The 27837-nt window shown below is 40.9% G+C and overlaps 1 protein-coding gene across 11 annotated transcripts; it reads left to right on the top strand.

The window, feature by feature from the left end:
• Window positions 1-27837, top strand: MSH4 (mutS homolog 4). 11 transcript variants are annotated; one of them, XM_080349458.1, is made up of 21 exons: window positions 1-198; window positions 5501-5665; window positions 8695-8858; window positions 9949-10059; window positions 10879-10994; window positions 11619-11792; window positions 13122-13294; window positions 14061-14128; window positions 15062-15136; window positions 15539-15603; window positions 16148-16317; window positions 18534-18670; window positions 19095-19198; window positions 20017-20141; window positions 21241-21441; window positions 22673-22791; window positions 23348-23476; window positions 24922-25096; window positions 26769-26857; window positions 27213-27274; window positions 27719-27790. In XM_080349458.1, exons 2-21 carry the CDS (start codon window positions 5653-5655, stop codon window positions 27726-27728), a joined length of 2280 nt encoding a protein of 759 aa, XP_080205584.1. In that variant the 5' UTR covers window positions 1-198; window positions 5501-5652; the 3' UTR covers window positions 27729-27790. The 11 variants fall into 11 exon arrangements, 9 of the variants coding, with proteins under 9 accessions (XP_080205584.1, XP_080205582.1, XP_080205580.1 ...); XM_080349456.1 differs by having other exon boundaries at window positions 27701-27783; XM_080349454.1 differs by having other exon boundaries at window positions 16199-16317; window positions 27213-27837.

Genomic DNA, 27837 nt, shown 5'->3' with positions numbered 1-27837 from the left:
CACATGGGTTGCGCATGCGCACTTGCCGGTAATGCCCCTGTGGGGCGTGGCTATGCAGATTGAACGTCCGTCCTCCCGAGCAGGCGGGTCGGGGCTCCGCCGCGGGGCCTTTGCGGTGCCGCGGTTGTCGCGGACCGTGGAGCGCGGCGGGACCGTGAGGGAGAGCGAGGTCAACAGAGCGGCGAAAAGAGAAGGCAGGTCGGTGCGGCAAGGGTGAACGTGACGCCGGAGCGCGTGGAACGGGACGGACGGGTGCGGTGTGGGGTGTTTGTGGCTGTTTCACCCTTTGGCTGAGCGTGGGAAATTCGTCAGAGGCGCGCGCTCCCGCGGGCGGGCGGGTTTAAGCAGTCGGGCCCCGAGCCGCGTCTCCGGTGCGCGCCCGTTCCGGCGTTGAAGTGTCTCCGGGAGCAGCGCGGTCACTTTCAGTTCGCAGGTTGTTTGGAAGCAGAGATCCGGTGTGGCTGCCGCCTCGGTGATGTGGCGAAGGGGAGGGCGCTGGGGGGTGCGGCCGCTCGGGACCGCCAGGTGCTGCGTGCGTGTGGTCGGGAGCGTGCCCCCACGCGAGGCGCAGGCTCGGTCCCGGCCCACGTGCAGCCGTTGCACCCGCGCGCTGAGCTGCACCTTTCTTGACAAGGCGGCACGAGAGAGAAAAAGAAAACACACAAAAAAAGGCAGGACAGGAACTCGTGCCCAAGAACCCAGTTGCCTCGGGTTCGGCAGCGGTGACCATGGGTGCAGAGAATGCTGATTCAGATGCAGAGCGGGCTGATGAGATGCTTGCATGTTGCCTGGCTGGCTATGCATCTCTTGGGGTCTTTTGCCTTGTCCCCCACGCCCCCCCCACTCACGGTAGAGCAGCGATCCCAGTGCCTGTGTAACGGCTGAGCCTGAACTTGTTAATCCACGTGGAGATCAAAACCCCATCCCGAGTTTGACTTTATAGCTGCTGGAAAGTGGTGAGCTGGGCGTTGGTTTTACAGAAGTTCAGGGAGGTCGGTGATTTCTAGCCCTCTGCTGGAAGACTGTCATATCTGAACAGCCCTCGTTGTTGAATGCAGCTGGCCGGGTTTACGCTCTGTAAGTCCACGGCGAGGGCTGCAGCCTTTGCGGTGCTGCAGGGAGGCGAGGGTGTGCGGTACTGCAGCGCACCGCTGGACGATGGCGCAGGCGCGCGTCCCGGGAAGCGATTACCCTGCCGATAGAATAGGCCCAGGCAGGATCTCTCAGCAAAGCATATTTTATTAGCGATTTTGCTAGACCGGGTGTTGTACGTAACCTTAGGCACACAGAATATGGCAAAAAGCTCCCGCTTATATCTCCCCCCCATCTTCCCCAATCCCCAGCTGCAAATTCCCATCCCTGTTCCCCACTGGTTGGGTACTGCAGGGTTTACAGACTGCCCAGCACCTGCCTCAGTTTACCAGAGTGGAAGAGTTTCTACTGACATACACCAAATATGGTAGCAAACACAAATTTTGCACGAAGTTAACCTAGATGACACCACCTGGGGATTTGGAAAAAATTTGGAAGACAACTTCATGGCTACCAAACTTAAATTGTTATAAAGTGTATTTGCAATCGCGATACACATTATTGTAATTTACATTCTAGCCTGCCTTACAGTTCACTGTTTTAGGTGGTACAGTGATATCTGTTTCCGTCTCCAATACAGAAACTATAGAAACTAATAATTACAAGACTTGTTCTATAAGAACAAGTCTCAAAAAAAGAGGGGATTTGATTAGAAGAACAAAAATCTTATAGAAACCCCTAGGCCAAATGTAGCAAGACGAGGCCTAACGTAACAGAAACCTGACAGAGAAACAATAGCTCTGTAGAGACTGGACATGAGGCAAAGCGGGATGTCCTTGGCTTGCAAGCCGGGCAAGTGGAGTGTTCCACTAAATGGAGAAGGAGCTACTCGACTTTTGCTGGGTAGCAGTGCAGAATGACGATATGTGTGCTCAAGAAATTAGGTCAAGCGACTGACACTGGGGGGGCACCAAGTTGCAAAGACCCTGGGGATCACGAGAGACCCCTGAAGACTCTGGAATACCAAAGATGGACTGCCAGCAAAGGGCGGGGGTATGAAAATCATTTACGTTTAATGCATTAACTCAGCAGTAGAAACAAGAATACGAAGGAGCCCGAGTCACGCGTACACTCGATTAGAGGAGTGATCCTCCGAGCGTGCGGCACGCTGTAATGGAAGTGCCGCTTTCAAAACTGTGTTAAAGAGTCTTTTTGCGGAGTTTTTGATATCAATTGGGATCTTTTGGTATCTAAACTCTTGAGCAGGGGGGAAAACATCGGTGTAGTTTCTGCTAAAAGCCTTTGAGTGTTGAAGAATGAATGTGGGACAAGTCACGGTCAGGTGCTTTATTCCTGTTCGAGGGAGCACAAGAGGACGTTTCTCTCCGCGCCACCGTCTGCGACGGCGCGTTCGTGCAGAACTCCCGCCGCACGCCCCGTCCCGCCGTTCGGTCTCGGCCGCTCCCGCACCCCGGCCGGGCTTTCCCTTCAAGCCCTCGCGGGGGGCGGGGCCTCGCCCGCGCGCGGAGCAGCGGCCGTTCCCGCGCTCAGGTCATGCGGCGGCCGTCGCGCGAGCCCGGGCCGTCGCGGTGCGGCTGTGACGCTGCGCGTGCGCGGGGCCGCCGTGTCGCGAGGGCGGTGCCGCGCGCCGTGCCCGCGCTGGGCGGGGCGGCCATGGCGGAGGGAGGAGGAGCGGCCGCCTCGGCGTCCAGCGCGGGCCCGGGCTGCTCCACGTCGGGGCTGAGCGGGCGAGCGGAGCGGACGCCCCGCTACACCCTGGGGCTGCTGCAGACGCCGCGCAGCACGGGGGGCAGCACCGGCGGCTCCTCCAGCGGCGGGGCCGGGCCGGGCGGCTCCAGCGGGGGAGGCCTCGCTGCCGCGGGGAAGCCGCCGGTTCCCGGCAGAGGAGGTGGGGCGATGGCGCTGCCATTTCACTGCGGGGCTTTGCCCCTTTTTTACCCACTTGCCCTCTCTGCCGGTCGGTTCCGAGCGCCGGCACAGGCGGTGCCGCAGCGGGAGGGGCAGCAGCGGCTCTGCGGCCGCAGGCGCTTTCTCTTCAGCTGTATAACGGTGGGAGTCGCTGCTCGCACTTCGTTTCCTCAACCTCTATTATTTTCCCTACTAAGCTTTTAGATCGCAGTATCCGAGTTCCCTGCTGGGGTCAATAAACTGGTTTCAACTGCAGCAGGGTATTTGCTTTACTAGAGACGTGAGCCACGTTCAGCTGGTTATGGATTTCGGTTTTGTGGTTGGTTTTTGGCTGGTTGTTTTTGGAGGTGTTCGGTTTCCTCGGCCTGCCCTTTGCGATGGCCTCAAGGGCCGTTATCCGGGGCGTGTGGAGACGTTGTGACCCCGCAGCTGCCGGTGCTGCCCTGTGCGTGCAGCTGCTCCGCGAGTTCGAGACCCCTGAGCGGCTCCTGTGCCCTGAGCGGGGGCTTCAGCCCGCTCAGCGAACCTGGCCCTGCTGGCGACCTGGCTTGTTGGGCAGGAAAAATGGTTCAAACGATTTTTTTTTTTCCCCCAGTGGAGCAACTATAAAAATAATTAGAAATGTTTCTAACACTTGTTGAAATGAATTCTGAGGTACCTACCATTAGGCATAAGTTGAGAACAGGTAGCATGCTCTCGGGTAATGTGCATGATCAGTCATGAATCCTACAAAAAACCCAAACAAAACAAGGCAAAAAAGCCCCTTAGATTGCTAATTTGAGTACAGCGTAATTTACGTGTTAAATGTTGATTTTAAAAAATACCTGCAGATGATTTGGTTCATCTGGTCTTTAAATTACATTTTTCACCATGTTACGCCAGTTTCAGTACATTATAAAATAACGGCAAAGTCTTTTTGGCTGAACTTTGAATTAACTTATTCAAAAATCTACATGAATGCTATTTGGGTTTGTATGTGTCTCAATACCTGGAATTTTAAAAGTTTTAATCTGAAATCTTCTGTTTATTTTTTCCTTTTTAAAAATAGATATATTAAAAAGGAATTATTCAATGTAGATTAAGCATGTGATATTGTTCTTAGTCAAGAGAACTGAAAATCAGTAAAAAGCTATCAAATGATTTATTGAAACTAAAGAATGATCTGAGAAAAAGAGATTTTGCAGGACTTAAAAATATGGATAAGTCTTAAGACACACGTATAAAAGAAACTGCAGGTAACATGTCCCAGATTGTTGTATGAGTTCTGAGAGTTGAACCCCATCACTTCAAAGGGAGATCTTCCTACAACTGAGGTGTTTTTGGACATGGTTCTTTGCTTTCTGTTATCATCCTTTTTCTAAAAAGAATGGTCAACCTAAAAAAAAGAAAAAATAATGAACACGTGTATAGTTTCAGATATGGATTTTAAAACTTGTGGGCCAATGTGGGATAGAACTGACTTACAGCATTCTTTCATGAATCTAGAATTAATTGGAACACAAAATTATGTGTTGTAAAGTACTTCAGGCCAACAACGTAAACAAACACTTTTATTGGTGCTGCAAGTGATTGCAGCATTGTGGAAAATAACCATGTGGATACAGGCTTGTTTTCAAATCAGACTGATTTTTATTTCATTTTATACTTTAGAGACCTTTTATGGAATGACATAAAAGGGGAAAGGGACCTGGGGATCCTGGTGGACAACAGGATGACCATGAGCCAGCACTGTGCCCTTGTGGCCAGGAAGGCCAATGGCATCCTGGGATGTATTAGAAGGGGGGTGGTTAGTAGATCAAGAGAGGTCCTCCTTCCCCTCTGCTCTGCCCTGGTGAGACCCCATCTGGAATATTGTGTACAGTTCTGGGCCCCTCAGTTCAAGAAGGACAAGGAACTGCTGGAGAGGGTCCAGCGTAGGGCAACCAAGATGATTAAGGGAGTGGAGCACCTCCCTTATGAGGAAAGGCTGAGGGAGCTGGGTCTCTTTAGTTTGGAGAAGAGGAGACTGAGGGGTGACCTTATTAATGTTTATAAATATATAAAGGGTGAGTGCCATGAGGATGGAGCCAGGCTCTTCTCGTTGGCAAACAATGATAGGACAAGGGGCAATGGGATCAAGCTGGAACACAAGAGGTTCCACTTAAATTTGAGAAAAAACTTCTTCTCAGTAAGGGTGACAGAGCACTGGAACAGGCTGCCCAGGGGGGTTGTGGAGTCTCCTTCTCTGGAGACATTCAAGACCCACCTGGACATGTTCCTGTGCAACCTCACCTAGGCGTTCCTGCTCCAGCAGGGGGATTGGACTAGATGATCTTTTGAGGTCCCTTCCAATCCCAAACATACTGTGATACTGTGTGATACTGTGATTAAAGTTTATTGCTTGGATATAGCTATTTATAGTAAGAAAGATAAAGTTTTCTAAGCTGTTTATTTATATATTGCTTTCTGGATAAGAAAATGATTAAAATATTTTTTCAGTGAAGTGATACACAATTTAATGTGTCTGTTTACAAAAGTTATTTTTTCCTCCCCTCCTCAGAATCATATTTTGGGGACAAAAGTTCTGGTGTAGAAAATACCAGCACACTGAACCTCACAAGTAGCTCTTCTGTGCGAGGCCTGAACAGTGCGTGTGTCAGAAAAACCCCCCTCTCTTCCAGCAAGTCTGTGTGCAGGAGTCACACCCCGCTCATGGGATACTCAGGTGAGGTTAAAGCTCTTAAAGGAAATAGTCCTACTTATGTTTGTAACATTATTTTATTAAACATAATTTATTTTTAACACGGTACAGTAAGATACTGAAATATATGCAACACATGATGTGTTTTGTACTACAGAGCGTGCCTGCCAATGAGAGGTGCACTCGTAAGGCAAAATAGTGCTTTAAACACTGAGTAGATGTTTTGGTATTGCAGCCTCTTGTCACTTCCTTTGCATTCATGTCTCAATTAGCAGTACAGTTAGAATTCAGACTTCTTTCAAATTATGCAAAACTGGATTGTTTTCTGGACATGTTGGTTTGTGTGGTGACGGAAGAGCCCAAATTTATGCACATTTCTAATCAGGGTTTCTTTAGGCTTGTGATACATACCGTGGCGTTATTCTCAAGTTCCCTGATGCGAGTTTTATGCCTTTTATGTTGGCATCTCCAAAGGTGTAGAACATTAGCTCTCCAGAGGAACACTGACGGAGAAGCTTGTTGGGTTTACGTTTGCAGTGCTTCTTATGAACAAAGCTGTGTTTGTGTGTGTCTGTGTATTTGTTTGTGCTTGCTGTATTGTATGTACCATTCCTTGATCAGTCTTTCATGGATCCGTATTGAAGGCACCGTATCCAGAATATCGTATTCTGAAGTATGTTGTTTGGTCGCTGTTTTTTTTTTTTTTTTAGTGTGACAAAATGGAGAGCTAACAGTCTTCCAAATAAAATGTGTGTAATTGCCATATGTAATCTAAAATACGTATTATCTTCACCCTTTAGTTGCATTTAAAAGAAGAGTTAATATTGTGATCAGCTGCTACTGATGGGCCGGGGATTATTCCGAGTAGAAGATTCAGAATAACAATTACGTTATCAGCAGACCTCAGATGAAACTTTATGTGAAAGCTGTTGTTGACATCTTATGGGTGACAGAATATAGGTAGAATAAATAAAGGTTCAGACTTGGTTCTATGCAGCATCAAAGAGTTCGCTCAGGTGGTAGCCAGTTGCAATTCAAACAGCCTTTTAATCTTAAATTCTACTCTGATTCTGATCTTGCTCTTCCAGATTCCTGGTAGGATTAGTTTTGATTCTTGGAGTACAAATGGAGTTTACTCAGAAGAAAATGTCAGGTTTGGTGTATTCTGCATTCTCAGCAGGATTGTTCTGTTATTTCATTGCTCTTATTTCATTGCTTTTTGAGAGGAAATTCTGTGAAGAACAAGGTAAGGTAGGTGTGGAAAAGAATGTAAATAATCACTACGAAGCAAGTGGAGTTCATTGGTGTTTAGATGTCTGTGCTATCAAAATCCAGTACTGTTTAGATGTTTTTGGAAGTTTAAATGGGGCATTCCTTATCTGTGCAAGTGTTTTTCATACTTTGAGTACTTTAGTCTTAATGGTTCAGCTGAAAGTTAAAATTTACGTCATGAGGGCTATTTCCAGTTTGAGAAGTTACACCAATATATATGCAGTAGCTGTTTTTCATAGTGTGTTAATTATGTCAGTATTGCTCAGAAAGTTACATGTTTGCTGACTTGAATAGCACAGTCTCACAATCTTTGGTTGCAGATTTCCAAACAAAACGTCATTAGTAGCTTCTCCAATAGAATTTCGAGGAATGTCACACCATTTTGCAAACGTAAAACAAAAATCAGCTGAGATACTAAAAGCAGCACTGTCTACATATTTTCAGTCTTCCATAGATGAAAAGAAGTCTGGTAGACTGAATTAAAACGCAGCACCCCATGAGTTAAGTGTCACACTCGGCAGCACTGTAACTCAGCGCTCAGCAGTGTCCTGGAGCTGTGCAGCGTGTGTGAGCTCACACACAGCTCAGGTGTGAGCACTGACACAGCCGTGCTGCAGGGCAGTTGGTCACTTGGCGCTGTTTAGAGTTCAGTACTGTGTGGAGTCCTGCGGGAGGAGTGGGATGAAGGAGTCCATCGAAATCTCTCTCCAGTCGGCTGTTACTGCAGTAAAGCACAGCTGAACCACAAACTAGCCCCGTTTTTGAGACGACCTATTTGGATCTGAAGAAGGAGAGATTAGGAAACATAGGCCTATAGAATTCAGCTTAGGTATAAACATGAGGTTTATTGTAGATCTATAGTACAGTCCTGAAGTATATTTGCTGTGTTATGCTGGGCACATTGCTAGAGCAGCTGGGTTGGTGCTTCTATCTGCATGGGAAAAGAAAGAGGCTACGTAAGAAAATGAAGTTTAGGGCCTTCGGAAGGGAAGACATGAGGGGTTAAGGAGCTGTAGTCTTACTTTTCATGCAATCTTTGTAAGGGGTGGTAGCTCTCAGAGTGGTAGCTGGATATTTGAAGAAGGAGATGGGATTAGTTGAGATCGTGATTATATTTGGGAAAACTTAAGCCAAACCCATTTTAAGATACTAAAAGTGTTTTTTAAAAAACCCACCAAAATGAAAATCAAATTACAGGGTCTCGAGCATACTGTAGATAATAATTATCTATGTCTATTAGAATAATTTAATAAGTTTAGCGGAAAAACAGATGAAACATGTATATATAAAAAAGACCTTTGTTTCCCCTGAGGTGACGAGATCTAAGCCACCTCAATCAGAGTTCTACTTTTAGTGTAATATTGACTTGCAGTATCTCTCTGCAATTAATACACCTGATTTTAATTAGTGGTAATAGCTATGCATTGTTTTGAATTTAAAATGGAAAATGTTTAATAACAGCATGCCTTTTGGCACATACTAAGCATCTTTTTGTTTAGTGCAGCCATGGTGGCTCAGAAATTGTATTTTATCTTGCTGCGGAAATGTTACTAGTTCTGACACGTGGGAGTATGATGTTCACGCTTTGGAAAGTGTGTCTTGTCTGTACGGTGTGAGCAGTGAGGAGTTCCACAGCCAGGATTTAAGATTCCTAACAAAGTTTGGTAAATTGAAGGGGCTTTCCACGGATGTCGGAATGTAAGCACATATTTCCCTTGGAATGCCGAAGTGTGATTCTGAGTGTAAAGTGGCTGGTAACCGAGTTCCCACCTGTTTCGCAGTGACGTCCTCATCAGCGACCTCTGCTCACGCTGCCGCGTCGGTGATCGCAGCGGTGGTGGAAGGAAGAGGCCTTGCCAGAGGTGAAGTGGGAATGGCCAGTATTGACCTAAAAAATCCTGAGATGATATTATCACAATTTGCAGATAATACAACTTACGCCAAGGTATTGTTGCATGCTTACTTGCTGTATCCCTTACAGGCTAGTTATTGTGACTTTCTTTCTTACAATGATTATGACTAATTTTCAGTTTGTAGAAGAATTTTCTCAAAGTTGAAGTAACGAGTTCTAGAAAATGTGCAATGTTGGAAGGACTGCTATTTTATTTACTGTGCCTCAGATAAAGAGGAAAGAATGTTTTGCCAAAGAAAAATAGCCTTTCTGCACGGTGCCCGTGTTTGGCTAGTGAGTGATATCAAGATTATTGCATGTTCTTGCGCACCCTTTTAGTTTTGAATATTCTGTAAATCAATTCAGTGAAGTTCTCTTGTATTCTCTAAGTTTCTCAAGGTTTGCTTTAACTCTGATGCCTCTGAAGAAAACTTCCTGGTGATTATCAAATGTCAGGCAGCAACAGCTCTACCTCCCACACCGCCAGTACTCTTAGATGATTTATTTTGTGTATTTTTTATACTTGTTCACCTTTACATTGTTATCTGTCCCTGCTTTCACATCTTAATTTCTAAGCACTTAAAACAGTCTATTTTTTCATATTTCTCCCTTGAAAATTTGCGCATGGTGATATAAAAGAATGTAAATGCATAATGACGTTTGCCCTCTCTTGTACAGTAGACAAATAGAAAACTATATAGTGCACTTTAAATCCCTACAGCAGGTGTATCTAACATAATCAAAGCAAGGCTGGCTTGAATTATGCACATTTTGAGCCATATTGAAAAAGGTGAGCTAATAAATGTTATCAGAGGAGGTTAGAACAAAGTCTAAAAGAAGTCTCAGTCAAAAGATTATTAATACTCAGATCTGTTGCATTTCTTCATCTCCCAGAGCACCATTAACTTCTTGGCTGCAGGCTCAGAAAGCTGCAGTCTCTTGGAAAGTCCTTCTCCCATCATAGCCATGGAATATAGTTTTGGATGTTTTTCTCTTGCTTCAATGACAAGCATGTTTGTGTTTAAATCTGAATCTGTGTGTATCTGTAGATTCTATAATTCTTTATTGCTGGTTCATTATAATGTAAAAATATTTTAGGCTATGTATGGATTTTTATTGAATTATTTTGAATTATTTTGTTCAGGTTATTACTAAACTCAAGATATTAACACCGTTAGAAATAATAATGTCAAACACTGCTTGTGATACAGGAAACACAACAAAGTTGTTCAGTCTGATAACAGAACATTTCAAGGTAAGCTCTTAAATTTAATTCCATAATTTGGAGTTCTTGTTGATCACTTTTATATGATCGTTGACTTGGGAATTTACTCAACTTCTAAAACCTTAAATGCAGTCAGCTTTTGTGTTTTCTATTATATTCAGTCCTAATTTTACCATGGTAAAGAATAATTTAAATGCATCTCCAACACTGCTAGTTCTAATTCTGATAAATGTATCACAAAATAGGAAAAGAGCACTGGCAGGGTAAAAGAGGGTGAGATGGACTAGTGTATGTAATTTATGAGTATTAAAGCCTCAGAACTTGTAAAAGACTGTATTAATTACTACTTGAATTGTTTCCACTTCTATACTGCTGGTGGCTTCTTCATGAGCCATCTTCTACTTCCTGACCTCTCCTTTTATTTGCATGAATCACTCATGCATCACACACAATCAATGACATGGACTTATTGTCTTTATGCCTTATTTACCATTGAAGGTTAGATAACAATCCCCGGGCTTAAACCTTGCCAAGGGAAAGCTACGGTTTGGTTGTGGGCATTGCTGCTAGCATGAAAATAACTATTCCCAAAAAGTCAGCTGTTTTAACGAAATCCAGGTTAAATTCAAAATGTGGAATAGCTAGTACTTGAGAGGAGAAGCAATATCCAAGAAAAAGCCTATGTACAATCTCAGAGCGGTAGTACGAGCCTTTTTTTATGTACTTGCTACCAGAGAGCGAGAAGGATGAGTGGACAACAGTGCTAATCAGCTGGAATGAATGCTCCTGCTTTCTGAAGTATTCTCTGTAAGTTTTTAAACAATTTGCTTTTCCCATCCTTCTTCACAGAATGTGACTTTTACAACTGTCCAAAGAAAATACTTCAATGAAACAAAAGGTTTGGAATACATAGAACAATTGTGTGCGTCTGAATTCAGCACCATTTTCATGGAGGTTCAATCAAAGTATGTTTAAACAAAGCAAAAACATACTGTGCCCAGATAAGTTTTTAACAGCTTTTTACATACATACACAAGTCCGTGGCTTGTTGCAAAGGTTAGGAAGTCATAAAAGAGCTGTTCTTTCATTTTGCCACCTAGTGTTTCTGATATAGCTAGGAACTTAAACAAAAAGCCCATTACAAATTAATGTTTTAAATATGTGTTTGTTTGTTTTGGTTTTTTGTTTGTTTTCACAGCTTTCCACTTTCTCCTTTTCATTCTTTCCTGGAACAGCTGTGATTGCCTTTCTGTCTGGCCTCAGGAAATGTTTTCCTTGTACCAGAAGTTTCAAGTGGTGATACCTGTGGCCTGGGTGTTCAGGTCACATGTAACTACTGAAATCTGTATGTTCACAGTACCAGCTGCGTAGTGTGAAGTGCACAGACTCACTCACGAATATTCAGTTTACGTGCATCCGTGTGTACTGTACGTGGGGCGGAGCACACCTGAGACACGCTGCTTTTCAGTGCTGCCAGTCCCAGCAGTTGTCAAGCAGAAGTGCGAATGTGGTTTCTGTAGTTCACCACTTGGCTTTGAAGTATTTAAAAAGCACTCTACAACACTGATTAAAGATTGTTTCTTTTCAAGGTACTACTGTCTTGCAGCTGCTGCAGCTTTGCTAAAATATGTTGAATTTATTCAAAATTCAGTTTATGCTCCCAAATCACTCAAGGTGCGTTTCCAGGGGAGTGAGAAAACAGCTATGATAGATTCGGCATCAGCGCAAAATCTTGAACTAGTAATTAACAACAGAGATTCTCGGTAAGAGTATTTAAGTTTACAGATTACACTGTTATAAAGCTGTATTTCGCCAAGTTTCCTCGATGTTTCCGTCAAAGAGCTGACCATTATATTTAATTCTGTAGCATGGAACTTAAATACCATTCAGAGCAGTTAAAAAAAAATTTGGACAGAGAAATGCATTACATTTCAGCACAAAATTTCTAGCATAGGAAATCCCAGAAGTGAATTGAGGGAAGAGATGATACATAGTCATCTTTACATTGATGTCTATATTTTATTCTAACTTAAAATTATATTGATGCAAAATTTCACAGATTATGAAATGCAAGAGGCAACCTTTCCACAAGAACTTGCTTATATTGAATTAAAATGCCTAGGTTTTATTGATTTTACACAACATAAATACTCCTGACTTGAAAGGTTGTTTCATTTTAATTTAACTCTACACAACAGCGGCAAACAAAGTAATTTCCGTAGCGATGGTCCGGTGCGCTGTGATACTAGATTGCAGGGTCACTCTCCACGGGAACAGTGCTTGGCGCCTCCTGCACCGGGGTCCTTGGATCACATTTCTCCCTATGCAAGTTCCGTTTCAATCAATGTATTTTTATGGCCCCAGTGTTTTCAGTTCCCCTCTTTCAAATCAGTAACTCTGAAGGTTTCAAGTTTCTGAAACTGTTCAGGTATGTACTATATGTAAAGATTACAGGCTGTTTATTTTAAACAGATAAAATCAACCCTTACGTGTGAGAGCCTGGGATGTGTAACATGCAAAAGCCATGAACATTAAAGTAATGTTTATAAATAATAAGTGTGTTATTTGGCTCCTGTATTGACTCAAAGTCTGTTCTTAGCAAAAAAGAAACCAAAAAACAAAAACCAAAGCTTATTTATGTCTTGGACTTTGAAATATTTTAAATCATTTTCAGAATTGTATTTTAATAAAAATGTTCTGATTAGTATTTGATCTCAGATGATAACTTGTCTCCTTTTGTAGGGTTAGTTGGTTTGTTTTGAATTAGTTCAATTGAGACGAAAAATGTGAACTGCACCGTGCCAGTAGGAATGGAATACTACTACAAAAACTGAGGAAAATACCGAGTGTAATTGTATTTCTGTATTTTGGAAAATTATATAATGAGGGCTAATATTATATGAAATTACGTCAAACTACCTGACTTTCTCAACTGCTGTAGTTCATATAACATACATAGTAAACAGGAAGGTGCTAAGCATCCCTAAAACACGCCTCAAGTGTGTAGGATACTCTTACCTGAAAACATAATTTGACATTTACCATCTTTGGTTTTCTGAGTGTATTCTTCACAACTATTTTTTTTTCCAAAGGAATGGTCACACGCTTTTCGGTGTCCTGAATTACACTAAAACTCCAGGTGGAAGTCGAAGGCTTAGATCCAATATCCTGGAGCCGCCAGTTGATGCCGAAACAATTAACATGAGGCTGGACTGTGTTCAGGAATTACTCCAGGATGAGGAGCTCTTTTTTGGTCTTCAAGCAGGTAGTGGTTTATTTTTAATACATCATATTATATTCATTTTTAAACATTTTTTTCTAATATGTGAAAATATGCAATGTGACTCAATATGTTTGTTGTTTTTTTTTTTAATTGATTTGTCAGGTGACACAGAATGGACACATTATTATAATAGTGGTGTTTTTCTCAAGTATTTTGCTAAGAAAAGTGAATTTCGCAGATAAAACGGGTAGAAATCAGCCAATACCTTTTTTAAAGAATTTGAGTTTGTCTCTACCTCTGTGACTAGATACGCGCTATGTTGGAAGTATATGAGAATACATAATGTATACTCTAAAAACAGATGCATCACTGATATTGTACTTGTTGTGTATGGATATTTTTTCCTGTTGCTTCGTAAAACATAGCGGTCGAAACAAACAAAAAAACCCAACAGCAAACCAAAACCAATAGCAGAGTATGAGTCAGTCCACCTGAAGCTGAATCATGTAATCTTAATCTTTATCACAAGAGACATATGATTCAATCAAGCTAAAAGAATATTGCTGAATTCATATGTGTCCACCTGTAAAATAATCACTGCATGCTTTGGTACAGTCTGTGTAGTTATGACAACATAATTTAGATAGCAGCAATTTTTAACCTGTTTTTTCCCCTGGTAAATAATTTGTGAAGATAGAATGAAAGAAAAAGATAAGCCTAAGTTTCACTAAGTAATTGTATGTATTAAAGAAGTAGATTTTATTACAATATCCATTCAATTTCTGATCTGGGTACTTTTGTTTCACAGTTATCTCGAAATTCCTGGATACAGAACAACTACTTTCCGTTTTGGTACAAATTCCAAAGCAGGATACGGTATGTTTTGAAACGCACCTTAGATGAGCAGTTACCTGGCTATATATAAATGTGGTACCGATGCACGATATGGTAGGAAAAAGGCTGCGACTTAAGAAGACACGGACTAATGTGATCATAGTCTGAGAGTATATCTTATTGTACAGAGACCCTCTGCCACAAGAGTAAGGATCTCACATGGGTCATACAGCTGTGTTCACGGTGAAAACTGACGCTAGATTTTCTTTGGAACAAACAATGTGCTTACCTGTGTTGGTTCCTTGAAATCCTCACGCAGTGGATGTGTGCTGCTGTGCAGTACAATATGCCCTAATATGAGCAGCACAGTTCTTTATGGTAAATGTTAAGGGAGCATACAAAACAAGGTAGAGTGTATGTGGTCAAGACATTTTGAAGAGCAGTCATTATTGCAGGCAATATTTTAAAAATCTTTATTGGATTTCTTTTTTCAATTACAGTGGCAGATGTTTAAGGATATAAATATATTAACCAAAGATAAGTCAAATTGGTTTATGTTATGTTTAACAGCATATATGAAAAGGCTGTACTAAATTATGATGCATAATGTATTCCCTTTGAAAGAGTCTACAAGCTACTGTAGAGTTTTATAGAGCTATGCATATGTAGAAGATCAAAAGCCGTTTTCACAGCTTGGGTTAGCAGAGTGTTCTCGGAGTCAGTCGTCAGTGCAGACATAGGAAAATATTAGCTACGGATGGGCAAACTATCAGAGTAAGCAATGTAAAATTTAGGTTGTTTTTTAATGCAATCACATATCAAGTTGTCAAAGTGAGCTTATAAAGTATTTCAGCAATTTTCATTAAAAGTATGAACCTGTTACAGTTAACAGTATGAGTTGTGCTGGTTCTTAAGTACTTGTTTTGAACAGGTGGATATACAAACACGTCCAATATTTGTAAAATTTTTCAACAGGTTAAAACTGCTGAATCAAAAATAACTAATTTAATCTACCTGAAGCATACTCTAGAACTCGTGGAACCTCTAAAAGTAAGCTATCGCTGTCATTTTTTTTAGAATAAAGTACAGAAGACCATTTTGTCCTTAATTTTATACAGTGCAGTTTGTTAAATTTCATAGATTATAGAATGTCTCAAGTTGGGAGGGACTGATAAGGATCATTGAGTCAACAAAAAAAATTACTTTGTATCTTGCAGAACACAATACTGCCAATGTGGTCTGTCGTCTTAAGCCAATTGAAGTATGCATTTGAGTCTAACGCTTAAGAACGGAAATCCTGTCATAACAAGCATTTAATTGAAACTCCTGCTCAGACTCTCGTAGCTGCTTATGCAACCACTAATAAGCATCAGAGAATCTAAAAGCTTTCAGTCCTCTAAAAGGGCTACAAAAAGAAGTAACCGTTTATGTCCACATTCTAATCTTAAACAGGCTGCATTAAGAAGCTGTGACACATCGCTGCTGAAGGCTTATTACCATTGTCTTGAAGATACAAGGTATTTATCGTATCCTTTAGCTAGTATGTTAGAAACTCTAAGAATGTCTGTAAGATTAAAGATGTTGCAGCTTTGCCTATTTGTAGTTACAAGTATAGCTTAATTATTTTGCCTAAAAGCTGATTTTAATTATCAAACATTCTAGTTATCTACTAACAAATAAATACAGGTAGAAAAAGCAAAAAACCAAGGTTAGCTATGATACTGCAGTTGCTGATGAACTGCACTCAATTAGAAATTATTCTTAAAAGACAGAAGTAATGGTTTCCTGGAGTCCCCATAATAATGCAAAAATCAGCTGTTGGCTGTGTATTTGAGAAAGAACTTATATCTCCCAAAGATTTTAATTATATCTATGGTGAGACTTAGGTATAGTCATTCTTAATTCCGAGGCAAAAACAGACATGACATTTAGTGTTTGGTTTAACAGTAGATAATTTGCTTCAGTTATTTGTAATACTCTTATTTGTAATTTGGGGATTATATTGCAAATACAAATTGTAAAATGTTAGGTAGCTAATTAGCAATACAACTAATCTTGCAGATTTGGAATAATACTCGAAAAGATTACAACTGTAATTAATGATGATACAAGGTACACAAAAGGATGTCTGAATATGAGGACCCAGAAATGCTATGCTGTGAAGCCTAACATCAATGAATTCCTTGACATAGCTCGTAGAACATACACAGAAATTGTTGATGACATAGCAGGTATTTCTCAACCGAGTTTTTATTTATTTGGAGTTCAAAGTGTGTTGCACCTGGCGTATAGAAGCCATGTAATCATATGATTATAACATTTTCCTATGTAAAAAGTGTTTAGTATTAACATAAACTAATTGTCGTTTATAATTAATTGAAGTACTTTTGAGATACATACTGAGATTCTCCTTTTGTAAATAAAACTTCAATTTTGTTTTAATGAAGTTGAACAATTATATTGTGATTCCTGTATTTAAAACTCTGTTGTCCCTTATCCTCTAACAGTACAAAAAAGTTAAAGTAATGTAGCTGAGTTATTCCAACTAAAACATTCTGCATAAAACATATAAATCTTTGGTTTAGCTTTTTGAATTGAAATATCTGAATGAGTTCTTCATTCTTTATATTTCAAGCAGTCTTGATCTATCTGTGGACTACTTTTTGGCCAAGCTATTGAGAGTAGGAAAATACAGACAAAAGGAATTTTAGCATAATGTCTCTTCCTGTGCATTAGGAACCTTCCTGTTTATCATTAAGTCAAAACAGAAGGAAAAAAAAATCAGCTGGAATGGATCTCTTTTTTTTTTAATTTAGAATAGAGTGTTGATTTCTAGCTAAAGGACCATCATCTTAGTTTAACTATGTAATTGGAAACTTCAAAGAGCATCAGAAACTTTAGCATCTGTCATGTTGTGAGCTTCCTGTTTTCTTCTAGTCTGACATTCTACGTATTGAAAAGTACAAATGCTGTTGGTTTTTATTTCCTAAACCTTCCGAAATTTGGCAGCTGCTAGGATTCCAGAACGTGTGAACAGATATGTTCACCTTAACCGTTTTCACTGTAGCGCACATGCTTGCAGAAGGGATTCTTCTTTCTTTTCCGCTTTACTGGATTAAACTCTTAAGGGACTCCAAGAATGAAATACTGATGTCATGTACGTGGACTTCTCTGAGGCTTTTGGTACGGTCCTTCATAACATCCTTATCACTAAATTGGAGTGAGATGGGTTTGACTGATGGACTAAAGAATGAGAGGTGGATATGAGATGGAGAAGGAGTTGGCTAGGTGGTCACATCCAAAGAGTTACAGTCAATGGCTTGATGTACAGGTGGAATCTAGTTATGAGTGGTGTCCCTCAAGGGTCCGTGCTAGGACCTTCATCAGTGACACAGAGTGGGACCGAGCGCAGCCTCAGCGGGTCTGTAGGCAGCACCCAGCTGAGCGGTGCGGTTGGTTTGCTGGAGGGAGGGGGTGACATCCCGAGGGACCATGACAGGCTTGACGAGTGGAGCTGTGTGAACCTCTTGAAGTCCAACAAGGCCAAGTGTGAGGCTCTGCACTTAGGGCAATCCCTGATATCAGTATAGGCTGGGGAGTGAGTGGATTGCGGAGAAGGACTCGGGAATACCTGTGGACAAAAAGTTGGTCATGAGCCAGCAGTGTGTGCTTGCAGCCCAGAAAGCCAAGTATCCTGGTGTACGTTGAAAGAAGTGTGGCCTGCAGGTCAAGGGAAGAGATTCTCCCGCTCTGTTCTGCTTTGGTGAGACCCTGCCTGAGCACCGTGTCCAGCTGTGGGGTCCCCAGCACAAGACAGACAAGGGCTTGGGGCAGCGAGCAGCAGGGAAACACCACTAACTCATTCCATCCTTTCTTCTCAGAGGAGTACCACACTATGATCCTCTTTGCAGTATTCAAAATTCCTGTGATTTAATAGGATAAATTCTTCTATCATCCAACAGTTTCCCACATATGGTATCTTTCTCAGCTAGGAACAAGATGGATTTAAGGAGGGGATTGCAAATGTAAAGCATTACCCGTGGTGTGTGGGAAGAAGATCCCTCAGAGTCATGAACTGGTTGAAAGCTGAGTCCCCAGTTGACAGTTGGTATTCTGTCTGCTAATTAGATAGTGACACTAATTGCTTGAGCAAACTTTCCATAGTTAGGCTCACCTGGGAGTTGGTTGAATGCATGAACTGTCTTTAAAGAACATGTGAATTTATCTGATTCTCCACTGGAATTTTTCTCCCAATAGCTTTATGCCACCAGATTTGTTGCATTAATATGTTACTTACATAATTCCCTGAAGACCCACCTCTAAAGCCTCTTGTCATGTTACTTACCTGACACATTTCATGCCTATAAATCTCAGTAACAGTGTGCATCTTTGTATAACACAAACACGTATGTGTAATTTGGGTCAAATCTTTATTTGCTGTATGTAGGTATGATAACACAACTTGCAGAAAAGTACAACCTACCAATGAAAACAAGTTTCAGCTCTGCTCGTGGATTTTTTATCCAGATGAGTGTTGATTGTTCAGCGTTACCCAATGGCCAACTTCCTTCAGAGTTCACAAAGGTATCGGGACTAGATTTGTTGTTTTGTAATATGTTTGTATACTTAATGTATAATACATTTAAGAAGCACACATCATACAGTAGTTTAGGCAACACAATAATTTCAGTGATGGTATCTAGAAGTAAATGAAATTATAACTGATAATCTTATAGCTGCCCTACTTGTAGTTAATACGGTCAGAAATGTGCAATTACGTGCAGTTATGTTGTGTGTAGATGTGAGGTTGTATACCGTACTGATAACTGCAGGCTATTGTAGTTTTTTTAAAATATAAATTGATATGGGAAAAATGAAACCAGGTGGTGTTTTTTCCACCCGCCCCCCCCCCCCCCCCCCCCCCCCCCCCCGTATTGTTACCAGTTTGCTTTAGAAACTGTTTCTGATAATATGACAAGTTCTTATTGTTGGTTTGAATTCCCTGTAGATCACAAAAATGAAAAACACATATAGCTTCACTTCCGCAGATTTAATAAAAATGAATGAAAGATGTCAGGAGTCCCTGAGAGAAATATATCACATGACCTACTTGTAAGACCATTTAAAACTATTTATTATTTGCTAAGTACATTTACTTTGTCCAATTAACAGCTAATTGCACATTTTCTGAAAGCTATCTTTCTGTTAAGTTATGGCTACTTACAGAAATAATCCAAAGCGACACTGATCCAGTGTCCTTGAGTCAAAAAACCCTCACAAAGTGTGTGTTGTGCTAAACATGGCTACAAATATATAGGCATTTATTAATAAGGGTGGCCTTCATATTTACTAATTTTTTTGGGTGAATTATCTACAGAAAATGACACAATGCATTAATTCTGTAATGCAGAATGGTTACTTTTAATCCATTCCTCGCGTTCCCAGCAGAACTGTCTGTTCTGTCGTCCTTGCTGCGGGTCGGTTGCTCTGCTGTCTGGTTCAGGAGACTCACTGAGTGTAATGTCCCATGTCAGTTTTATGGACATTCTTTCTAGAAACTCTGGGGGGTTTTTATTAATGTGAGGGCCTAGGGGAATTAGAGTTGCATTTGATGCATCGATAAAACACACTTGATTCCATAGCTGTATTTTTAGTTCATTCTCTTGTGAAGCTTTCTTATGAGCTGTTGGCATTTGAGCTGTGTGTCCTGTGTCTGATAGCAGAATTTGATTTGAGATGGCAGTATAAGATTGAATTTGCTTCAAATAAATTTATGCATTTGCTTGTATCTGGCAGAAATGATTGCATTTTATGAGTAACCTCCTGTCCTGATGTATGGAGTATGAACATTATGAGCTTGCTTTATTTCTCCAAGTTGTGTAAAGTGACAGTATGTACTGTGCAACAATTAAATCAGTATCTCATTTCAGAATAGTGTGTAAACTACTGAACGAGATCTATGAGCACATTCATTGCCTGTACAAGCTGTCTGACGTTGTGTCCATGCTGGATATGTTGCTCTCGTTTGCCCACGCCTGCACTCTGTCTGATTACGGTAAGTTTCTTCATTCATTACATGATTATGTCCAGATAAAGACCCTCCTGTTGGAGAATATCCAGGCTGTTTGGTCCGGTTCCCCAACTGCTAAGCCCCCACGACTTCTTTTCTTGGTCTCCGTAGGCTTTAGGTGAGTGTCTGGTCTGTCATTGCTGGTTTTGTGCTGATCTTCTTCCTGTCTCCATTCACTGGAATTACATCCTCCATTCAGCTGCTGCAGGTCTGCACAGCTGCTCTTTTCAAAACAGCCAGTTTAAGCGTATTCTATTCAAAAGAAAGAAGTCTTTGGACACTCTGAGTTTACAGTTCTGTTCCACAAGGGCACAAGTTAATCTAAGTGGATCAACATTATGTAAAAAACAACATGTGGCTACTGTTGTTTATCTGCTACAATTTCTGTAGCATTTTTAGACAATTTTAGACAATTTTAGATTCTAGGGAATCCAGGATCTTGTGCTTACCTGCATATTCCTCATTCTGCACATTGTCTTTGATTAATGCTGAGCTGGGGTATTTATCTGCAGTACAATACGGTGTAGATACTAAATCAGGTCTGGAAGCCATCTCAGGAGATGGATTAGCTCATCATTACATCAAAAATAGAAGGAATGCTATTTCCTTGTTTCCTGTGCTTATGTAATAATGCATATATGTAATAGTAACGGAGTTCGTGACCCCTGTACTTCATATGCTTATAGCAGTGTAAAAAAAACCTATTAAAATTAAACTGGCTTTCAGGTTTTCTGTTTTAATTACTTTTCCAATTTCGCTCTTTGTATTTTTCTTTATTACTGGAGTCCAATCCCACTTACAACAGAACACAAACACAGAATGTAGATTTGGAAATTACGTGTTAGTAATGAGATTCTTTTTGTAGTAATAAATCAGGAAGACTTTCATGACAATCAGAATCTATACCTGACAGCGGCTGGTAATTCTTCACAAGTGCTGCATGTTAGTCTTGCTCACTAAAAGAAAGTAAAAATTGGGGAATCGGGACCACAGCGTTTGAATTCTGCTCTGCAAGAATTACTTTATTTCAAGTAAAGGTTTCCATACTAACTCTGCAATGTTTTATATCCTTTTTCTCGTTTAGTTCGTCCGGAATTTACAGATACTTTAGCAATCAAACAGGGATGGCATCCCATTCTTGAAAAGATAGCTATGGAAAAACCTGTGTCTAACAACACATACCTGACAGAGGGTAATAATTTTGCCATTATTACAGGACCAAATATGAGTGGAAAATCAACATACCTGAAACAAATTGCACTCTGTCAAATTATGGCACAGATTGGTGAGTAAGTGTGTACTGTATTAGTAATCTTTTGCAGCACATTTATTGTTTTTTATTTTAAAATATTTATGAATTTGAATGATTTGGCTTGTAGAATAAGATTCTGTTTAAATAGTAACCAGTAATTTTCAGTCTTCTGTTGCTGACAGAGTCCACTGCAAGTTTTGGGTCTGACACTGGAAAGTTATGGGGCCCTTTCTGTGTATCTGGAAGCCTCCTCAGTGTGTCTATGGGAGGAGCACAGTGGCATTGCCTTAATTCTTTGGAGCTCGTTAACCCAGTGTGGCACATCGTTAGACTGATAGCGAGCGTCCTCGAAGTGTCGGGGCCGCCTGTGTGCTGGTCATCCCAAAGAGCAGATGAGCTTGAGCACACCTCGGTGATACGGAAAAAGAGAAATGTGCTGGCAGCCAAGTAGAATTAATATATAATCAACTACTTCAAATAAAAGTAGTAGTAAATACTACAAGGTTCTATCACTAAAATTATGAAAGTAAAACAAATATTTGTAATGTCTAACAGACTCATCCCTATACTCAGGAGTTCTTAATGATTTTTATCTTAAATATAAAGGTAAAGCTTGTAGCACAGGAGAAGGACCTTAATGGGGTGACCCTAACTCCAGAACGAAGCTACTCAGCAGTGGAGAGTAAAATTTATCTGCTATGTGTTTGTGAGTCCAGTCCCCAGCAACTGCAAGTTCTTGAGGAATTGCTGTCAAAAACATGAGTTTAATAGGAGTAAAGGAGACCGTAAAGTCTTTTGACAGGTTTACTTTTCTATTCAATACAAGTAACAAGCCTCAAAGACTGATAAAGGCAATATAATCTTGGTTTTGGGAAACTAAGATTCCTTGGGATTAGTAATTCAATGGCTACAGAAATGTCAATCAATCCTAGTGTTTATTCTTGCTGTTGCATCCCTTTAGACTGACACACAGCTTCAGGCGCATGATTTTGTAAGGTTTTATTGACAAGCTTCTTTAATTGTGGTATCTATATAGGAAATTTTTCTTATAAAGTATTGACTGAACATAATCTTATGAAACTTTATAGAACAAGGACAGGATGCATTCTCTACAATGCGTGAAGACGGAGTATAAATCTGCTTTGGTGTTTTGTGGTTGGTTTTGGTTTTGTTTGTTTCTTTGTTTTCTCCCCACTGGCATATTCAGGGAAACTGGCATTTATCGCACTGGAATGAGAAAACTAATATTTTCTTTGTGTTGTAGGTTCTTATGTCCCAGCAGAGTATTGTTCTTTTCGAATTGCAGAGCAAATTTTTACCAGAATAGGTATGGATGATGATATAGAAACAAATTCTTCAACATTCATGAAGGAAATGAAAGAGGTATTAAACATAGCTAATCCAGGGTCAAAGGCTCCTTTTTACTGTTAACTAATAGAAATTGTACTAGTGTGTGTATATATATATTTCCACTGAAAGAGTGTACTTTGAAAAGTAGTCCAAAACTTACCTTTCATCTGTTACCTTGATGATAAACCATAGAGAACCAGGTACATCTTAAATGAAAAGATATCCGAATATGAATAAAACTCAGTGCTCTGTTGGACAGAAGTTTAAGTGTTTTGTTATTTCTTAGACCTTAAATGATTATTTGTAGGAGCCTAAGCCCTCTCAATTCCCTCTGCCAAACTGACATGATTTGGAGGGAAAGTGATACATTCAGCGGAAAAGAGGGAGTGCTGCAGCGCGAGTCTTTGCTTGTTAGAGTTGGTAGCTATTTGGAAGCTGTGAAAAGGTAAAATTTGTGGATGTGACAAGGTTTTTTCAAATTTCTGTGTTTCATCTGAATAACAAAGTATTCCTATTAGCAATGGCATGCCTATTAGGGATTTTTTAAAGAGCATGTATAGGAATGGTAACACATTAAATATTTTTCTAGATAACATATATCATACAAAACGCTAATGACAAATCCCTTATCATCATTGACGAACTTGGCAGAGGTACCAGTGCTGAAGAAGGTATTGGCATTTGCTATGCTGCCTGTGAATATCTGTTGAATTTAAAGGTAATTCTGTTTTGAAAAAAAAACAAAAGCCACCTTATAATTATTTTCTCATACTGAAAGTAAAGATAATTTTTTCTCATAATTTACCTTGAGTTTTGTACAGATTTCTTGCCTAAATATGGTATTTTTCATAACTGGTGAAAAGTAAGAATTACGGTGATGAAAAAATGCTGACAGAAGCTGTGCTTCAGTTCACTGGCTGCTGTGGTCTAACCCCTGTGGGCAGCCAAGCCCACGCGGCCACTCGCTCGCTCCCCAGCAGTGGCTGTGGGACAGAATTGGAAGGGTAGAAGTGTGAAAACACATGAGCTCGGCTAAAGGCAGTTACGCGTTCAGCAAAGCTGTGTGCGCGATTCACCCGCTGCTCCCCGTCCCCCGGTCAGCAGGACTTCGGCACACGGCACAGGGACTTGGGAGGGCGAGCACCCTGACGCTGAGCACCCCTCCTTTCTCCATCTTCCCTGCAGCTTTTCTTGCTGCGTTGTGTTGTGTGATGTCCCTTGGCCGGCGGGGACAAGGGACATGTCCCGGCTCTGTCCCCTCCCAGCCCCTGTGCAGCCCCAGCCTGCTCTGGCGGGGCAGCGGCAGGACCAGAAAAGGCCTTGACGCTGCTCAGCCACAGCTAAACCATGGGTGTGTTACCAACACCAATCCAAAACGTAGCGCCGTACAAGCTGCTGTGAAGAAAGCTGACGCTGTCTCAGCCAGAACCAGCGCAGTGGTCACCATCTCTCTCCAGCTGGCTCGCAAGCTTGCGTTTCTGTCTAGGAAGAGAATAACCGGGTCCTGGTTTTGCTCAGTACAGCTTTGGATGCTTGAGTGTCAAAGGTGAACCTCTGCACCCAGCTGTTACCTTTCCAAAGGACAGTGCTAGTTCTGCACAACTTAGGAATTGGTCACAGAGGTGAGAGGCTTGTTCAGAAGAGGGGGAGGTGGTTTTGGGTGGGTCGGAAGTTTCTCCTCTATTCCCAGTCGTGTGATCAACCTCACGCTGCCATCAGCTCTTTGGAGTGAGTGCGTCGGTGTTTTGTTTCTCTCCAGAGTTTATTCAGAGTACTTTCGTGGTTTGGTTTGAAAAACTCAGATATTTTCGGTGGCTTGTACTTGTGGCGAAACGTTCCTTGGGAGTATTAAGGCAACCATTTGACAATCATTCTATTTAACCCTAGTCAAATTTTGTAAGCATCATGGATTTCCTGTTACTTCTGATATTCTTTTCCTTCTATTGAGAAAGGAGTGGGAAAATCCCCACTTGGAAAAGATATCCTTGCCAATGATAGAACTCAGGGCTTAAAGATTTTAATTTGCTTTAGTAATTTAAAGACAAATTTTCAGTGTTTTCGAGGAAAACCTGGACATCTGTGAGATAATTGAATTTTTCTTATTTATTGTAATTTATTCCAGGATCATTTACAAAATAATTTTTTTCTTGTTTCCTTATTTAGGCATTTACATTGTTTGCTACACATTTTTTGGAACTGTGTCATATAGATGTTTTTTATCCCAATGTGGAAAATTACCATTTTGAAGTGCAACATGTGAGAAGCAGTGCTGGAAATAAAGAGAAAATTGCTTACACTTACACACTCTCTAAAGGCTGTACGGAGGAAAAGAACTACGGTAATGGATTCTACTAAGACTTTAATTTAGTAAAGATTGTAAAAGATACTATTTCAGTTATTAGACCTCTAAGAATATTTTTCTGCTAACAGATTTCTGCTGAGTTTGTGTCTCTCTCATAGAGGAACAACTGCAGATCTGTAGGATGTTCAAAATTACTTGAGTATTTTATGTAACCATGTAGTGAAATAGTAGTTTGGGGTAAAATGGAGAACTTACCCATTTTTTTTTCACTATGAAATTTCATGTGATGTGAGTAGCTACTCGATCCACCTGAGCGAGACGAGTTGTTCTGGGCACACAGGCCTTGGTGCAGCTCTGGGGGGACTAACGGCTGTGAGTGCCGGGGTTTGCGTTACAAAGAACTCTTCGTGTGTCTGCCCTAAGCAGCGATTTATCACTTAAACAGCAGCTTGGCCCTTTTTGATTAGCAAAAGGGAATCATGTTTCTTGAAAAAAGGTCAGGAATTTTACTGCATCAGCCTAAGGCTATTTTGGGAGGTTCCACTAAAGCGTCAGTGTTTTCTGGAAATAGGGTTCACTTCTCTTTTAACTTCAGAATAAATAACACTGAAGCCTGTACAGATTGACAGATCATGGGTCAATAAAGAAATGAGTGAGTGACAGTAAGGCATAACTACATGTTTTAAAGAGTTACAGAGGTCCTGGTTTTCAAATACTAGATTCTGAAGTGGGATCCTTGATTTAGGTGACATTTAATCAGTAGGAAATTAGCAAAATGTGACTTGTGCAAGGTAGTGGTAATTGAAGACTACGAATTATTCCAGTCAAACTTCGATTAACTGGATTGAAAATGCTTCATTATCAGAATTGCAGAATAAGTTCCTTTACCATTAGCAGCACAAGCTCAATTTCAGATGCTACACCACCACTCACTCAGAAAAATCCTTTGTTCAGAGAGCGTTCTCAGAGAACTGGAGACCTTTAGTAACTCTGCCCTGGCATCTTGGCTTTACCTTACGTGAGCGAAGCGACATTCTAGGAAAGCGTGCAGTGGCCCTTCTTGACCCTTTCTCGTTTTTAACCCTACGCTATTAAAGCACTTGCCGAAGCACAGATTTTCCCCAGAACAGCCAGGGCCACAGGCAAATGAAAAAGTAAAAAAACCAATCATGTTAGTGCAGAAGAAATATGTTACATCTCTTTCTTACCCGGAGTCTCTGGCCGTTTGGCTACTGGCAGCAGAGTGGAAGTTGGAACAAGACGTCCGTGTGCGCCGCATGTCTGGATTTAATGGAGAGCGTATTTAGCGCAACCTCCGTATTTTCTGGCCTGCCAGATTCAAAAAACAAACAAACAAACCCACAAACCAACAAAAACTAAACGCAGAAAGCTGTTAACACCACTGTGCCATTTCTTCTCCTTTAATCCCTGATGTGTTTCGTCTTGCCCAGTTACAGTATTACCAGCAGTAACTTTATGTGGGATTGTATCTTAGAAGTAGCATTTCAACAAATTAGACGTTTTATTTTGTAACTCTCAAAACCATATAGTTTACTTTAAAAAAAAAAAAGACAAAGAAAAAATATAATAAAATTATTTTAATAACAATGAGAACTTTATCCTTTAGAAAGCAGGCCAGGTTAATTCTGGCAAACACTGGAATGCAAAAAATTTAAATAATGTCCTGATTTGTGCTTTATATGTTTAGGATTAAAAGCTGCAGAAGTTTCCTCCTTACCATCATCCGTAATTTTGGATGCAAAGGAAATCACAAATCACATCGCAAAACAAATTTTGGTATGTGGCGGAAAATTATAATACTGTAATTTGCCATTTTCAGTGCCTGAAAAATGGCAAAAAAAAACCCAAATATGTTTTCAGTTTCTGAAAGGATAAAGAATAAGCAGTGCCTATGGTTTCATGAAAATAGATGGCTATTTCCGGAACTCCCTATCAAAGATTATACTGAAGGTCACCGTTAGGTGACAACACAAAGCAGTCCTTAGGGTTAAGGAGTATTGGATGTAATGTTGGTGTACAAACCAAGAATCAGGAGATCAGAAATAGCCTGGAAAATAGCTAATATCGGTATTTTAATAATAGGACATCATTGATTTCATGTGTTAATACGTGCGTATGTTTGTGAGAACAGCACAGGCAGAAGGGTCCCCCCGGGATGATGGAGCAGAGAGCTGTGTACCAGTTGGCGATGAGGTTGGTTCAGACCGCTAGGAATTCTCGACTGGATCCAGACAGTTTGCGTATATATTTGAAAGGCCTGAAGAGAAAGTATGAAGCCAGTTGTCCTGCACCTGGACAAAATGATGAGCAACAGTAATGTGTAACATAGGCTGTTGTTCCAACTTTTATGACTGCAAGATGACTCTATTTTTCCATAGTATTAGAAAACACTGCTTTACATGTGTTAATAAATTATTATACTCAGTACTGAAAGGCCATATCCTTCATGCTTTTTCCCCAAAACATACCTGAGATAACCGTTTACTTTGTATGAGGAACACGGTTCTTTTTGATAATGAACTACATCCCTTTCATTATTTTAGAGACAAAAAAGTTGTATAATATTTACCATTTTCTGTGTGATATCTCTGGTGTTATGTCTTACATGTGATACTAAAGATCTTGCCTAACAAAAAGCAGCCTTTGAAACGGACGGTCCCCTTGCTGGCATGGGCGAGCTCTCCTTGCGCTGCTGGACGCGCCTCACCCTCCCGCCGCTGCTGCAGGTTGCGGCGCTCGGCCCCGTCCCGCGGACG

Source organism: Nesoenas mayeri (assembly GCF_963082525.1).
Source record: "Nesoenas mayeri genome assembly, chromosome: 9".
NCBI lineage: Eukaryota > Metazoa > Chordata > Aves > Columbiformes > Columbidae > Nesoenas > Nesoenas mayeri.
The sequence above is the reverse complement of the archived record's forward strand: the minus strand, read 5'-3'. Positions and strand labels throughout refer to the sequence as shown.

Bases quoted from the DNA above. Each gene is read 5' to 3' on its own strand.
- MSH4 (XM_080349453.1), top strand. The intron at 11,793-13,121 runs GTAAGAGTATTT...TTTTTTCCAAAG, and splicing joins ATTAACAACAGAGATTCTCG to GAATGGTCACACGCTTTTCG. The intron at 14,129-15,061 runs GTATGTTTTGAA...ATTTTTCAACAG, and splicing joins AAATTCCAAAGCAGGATACG to GTTAAAACTGCTGAATCAAA.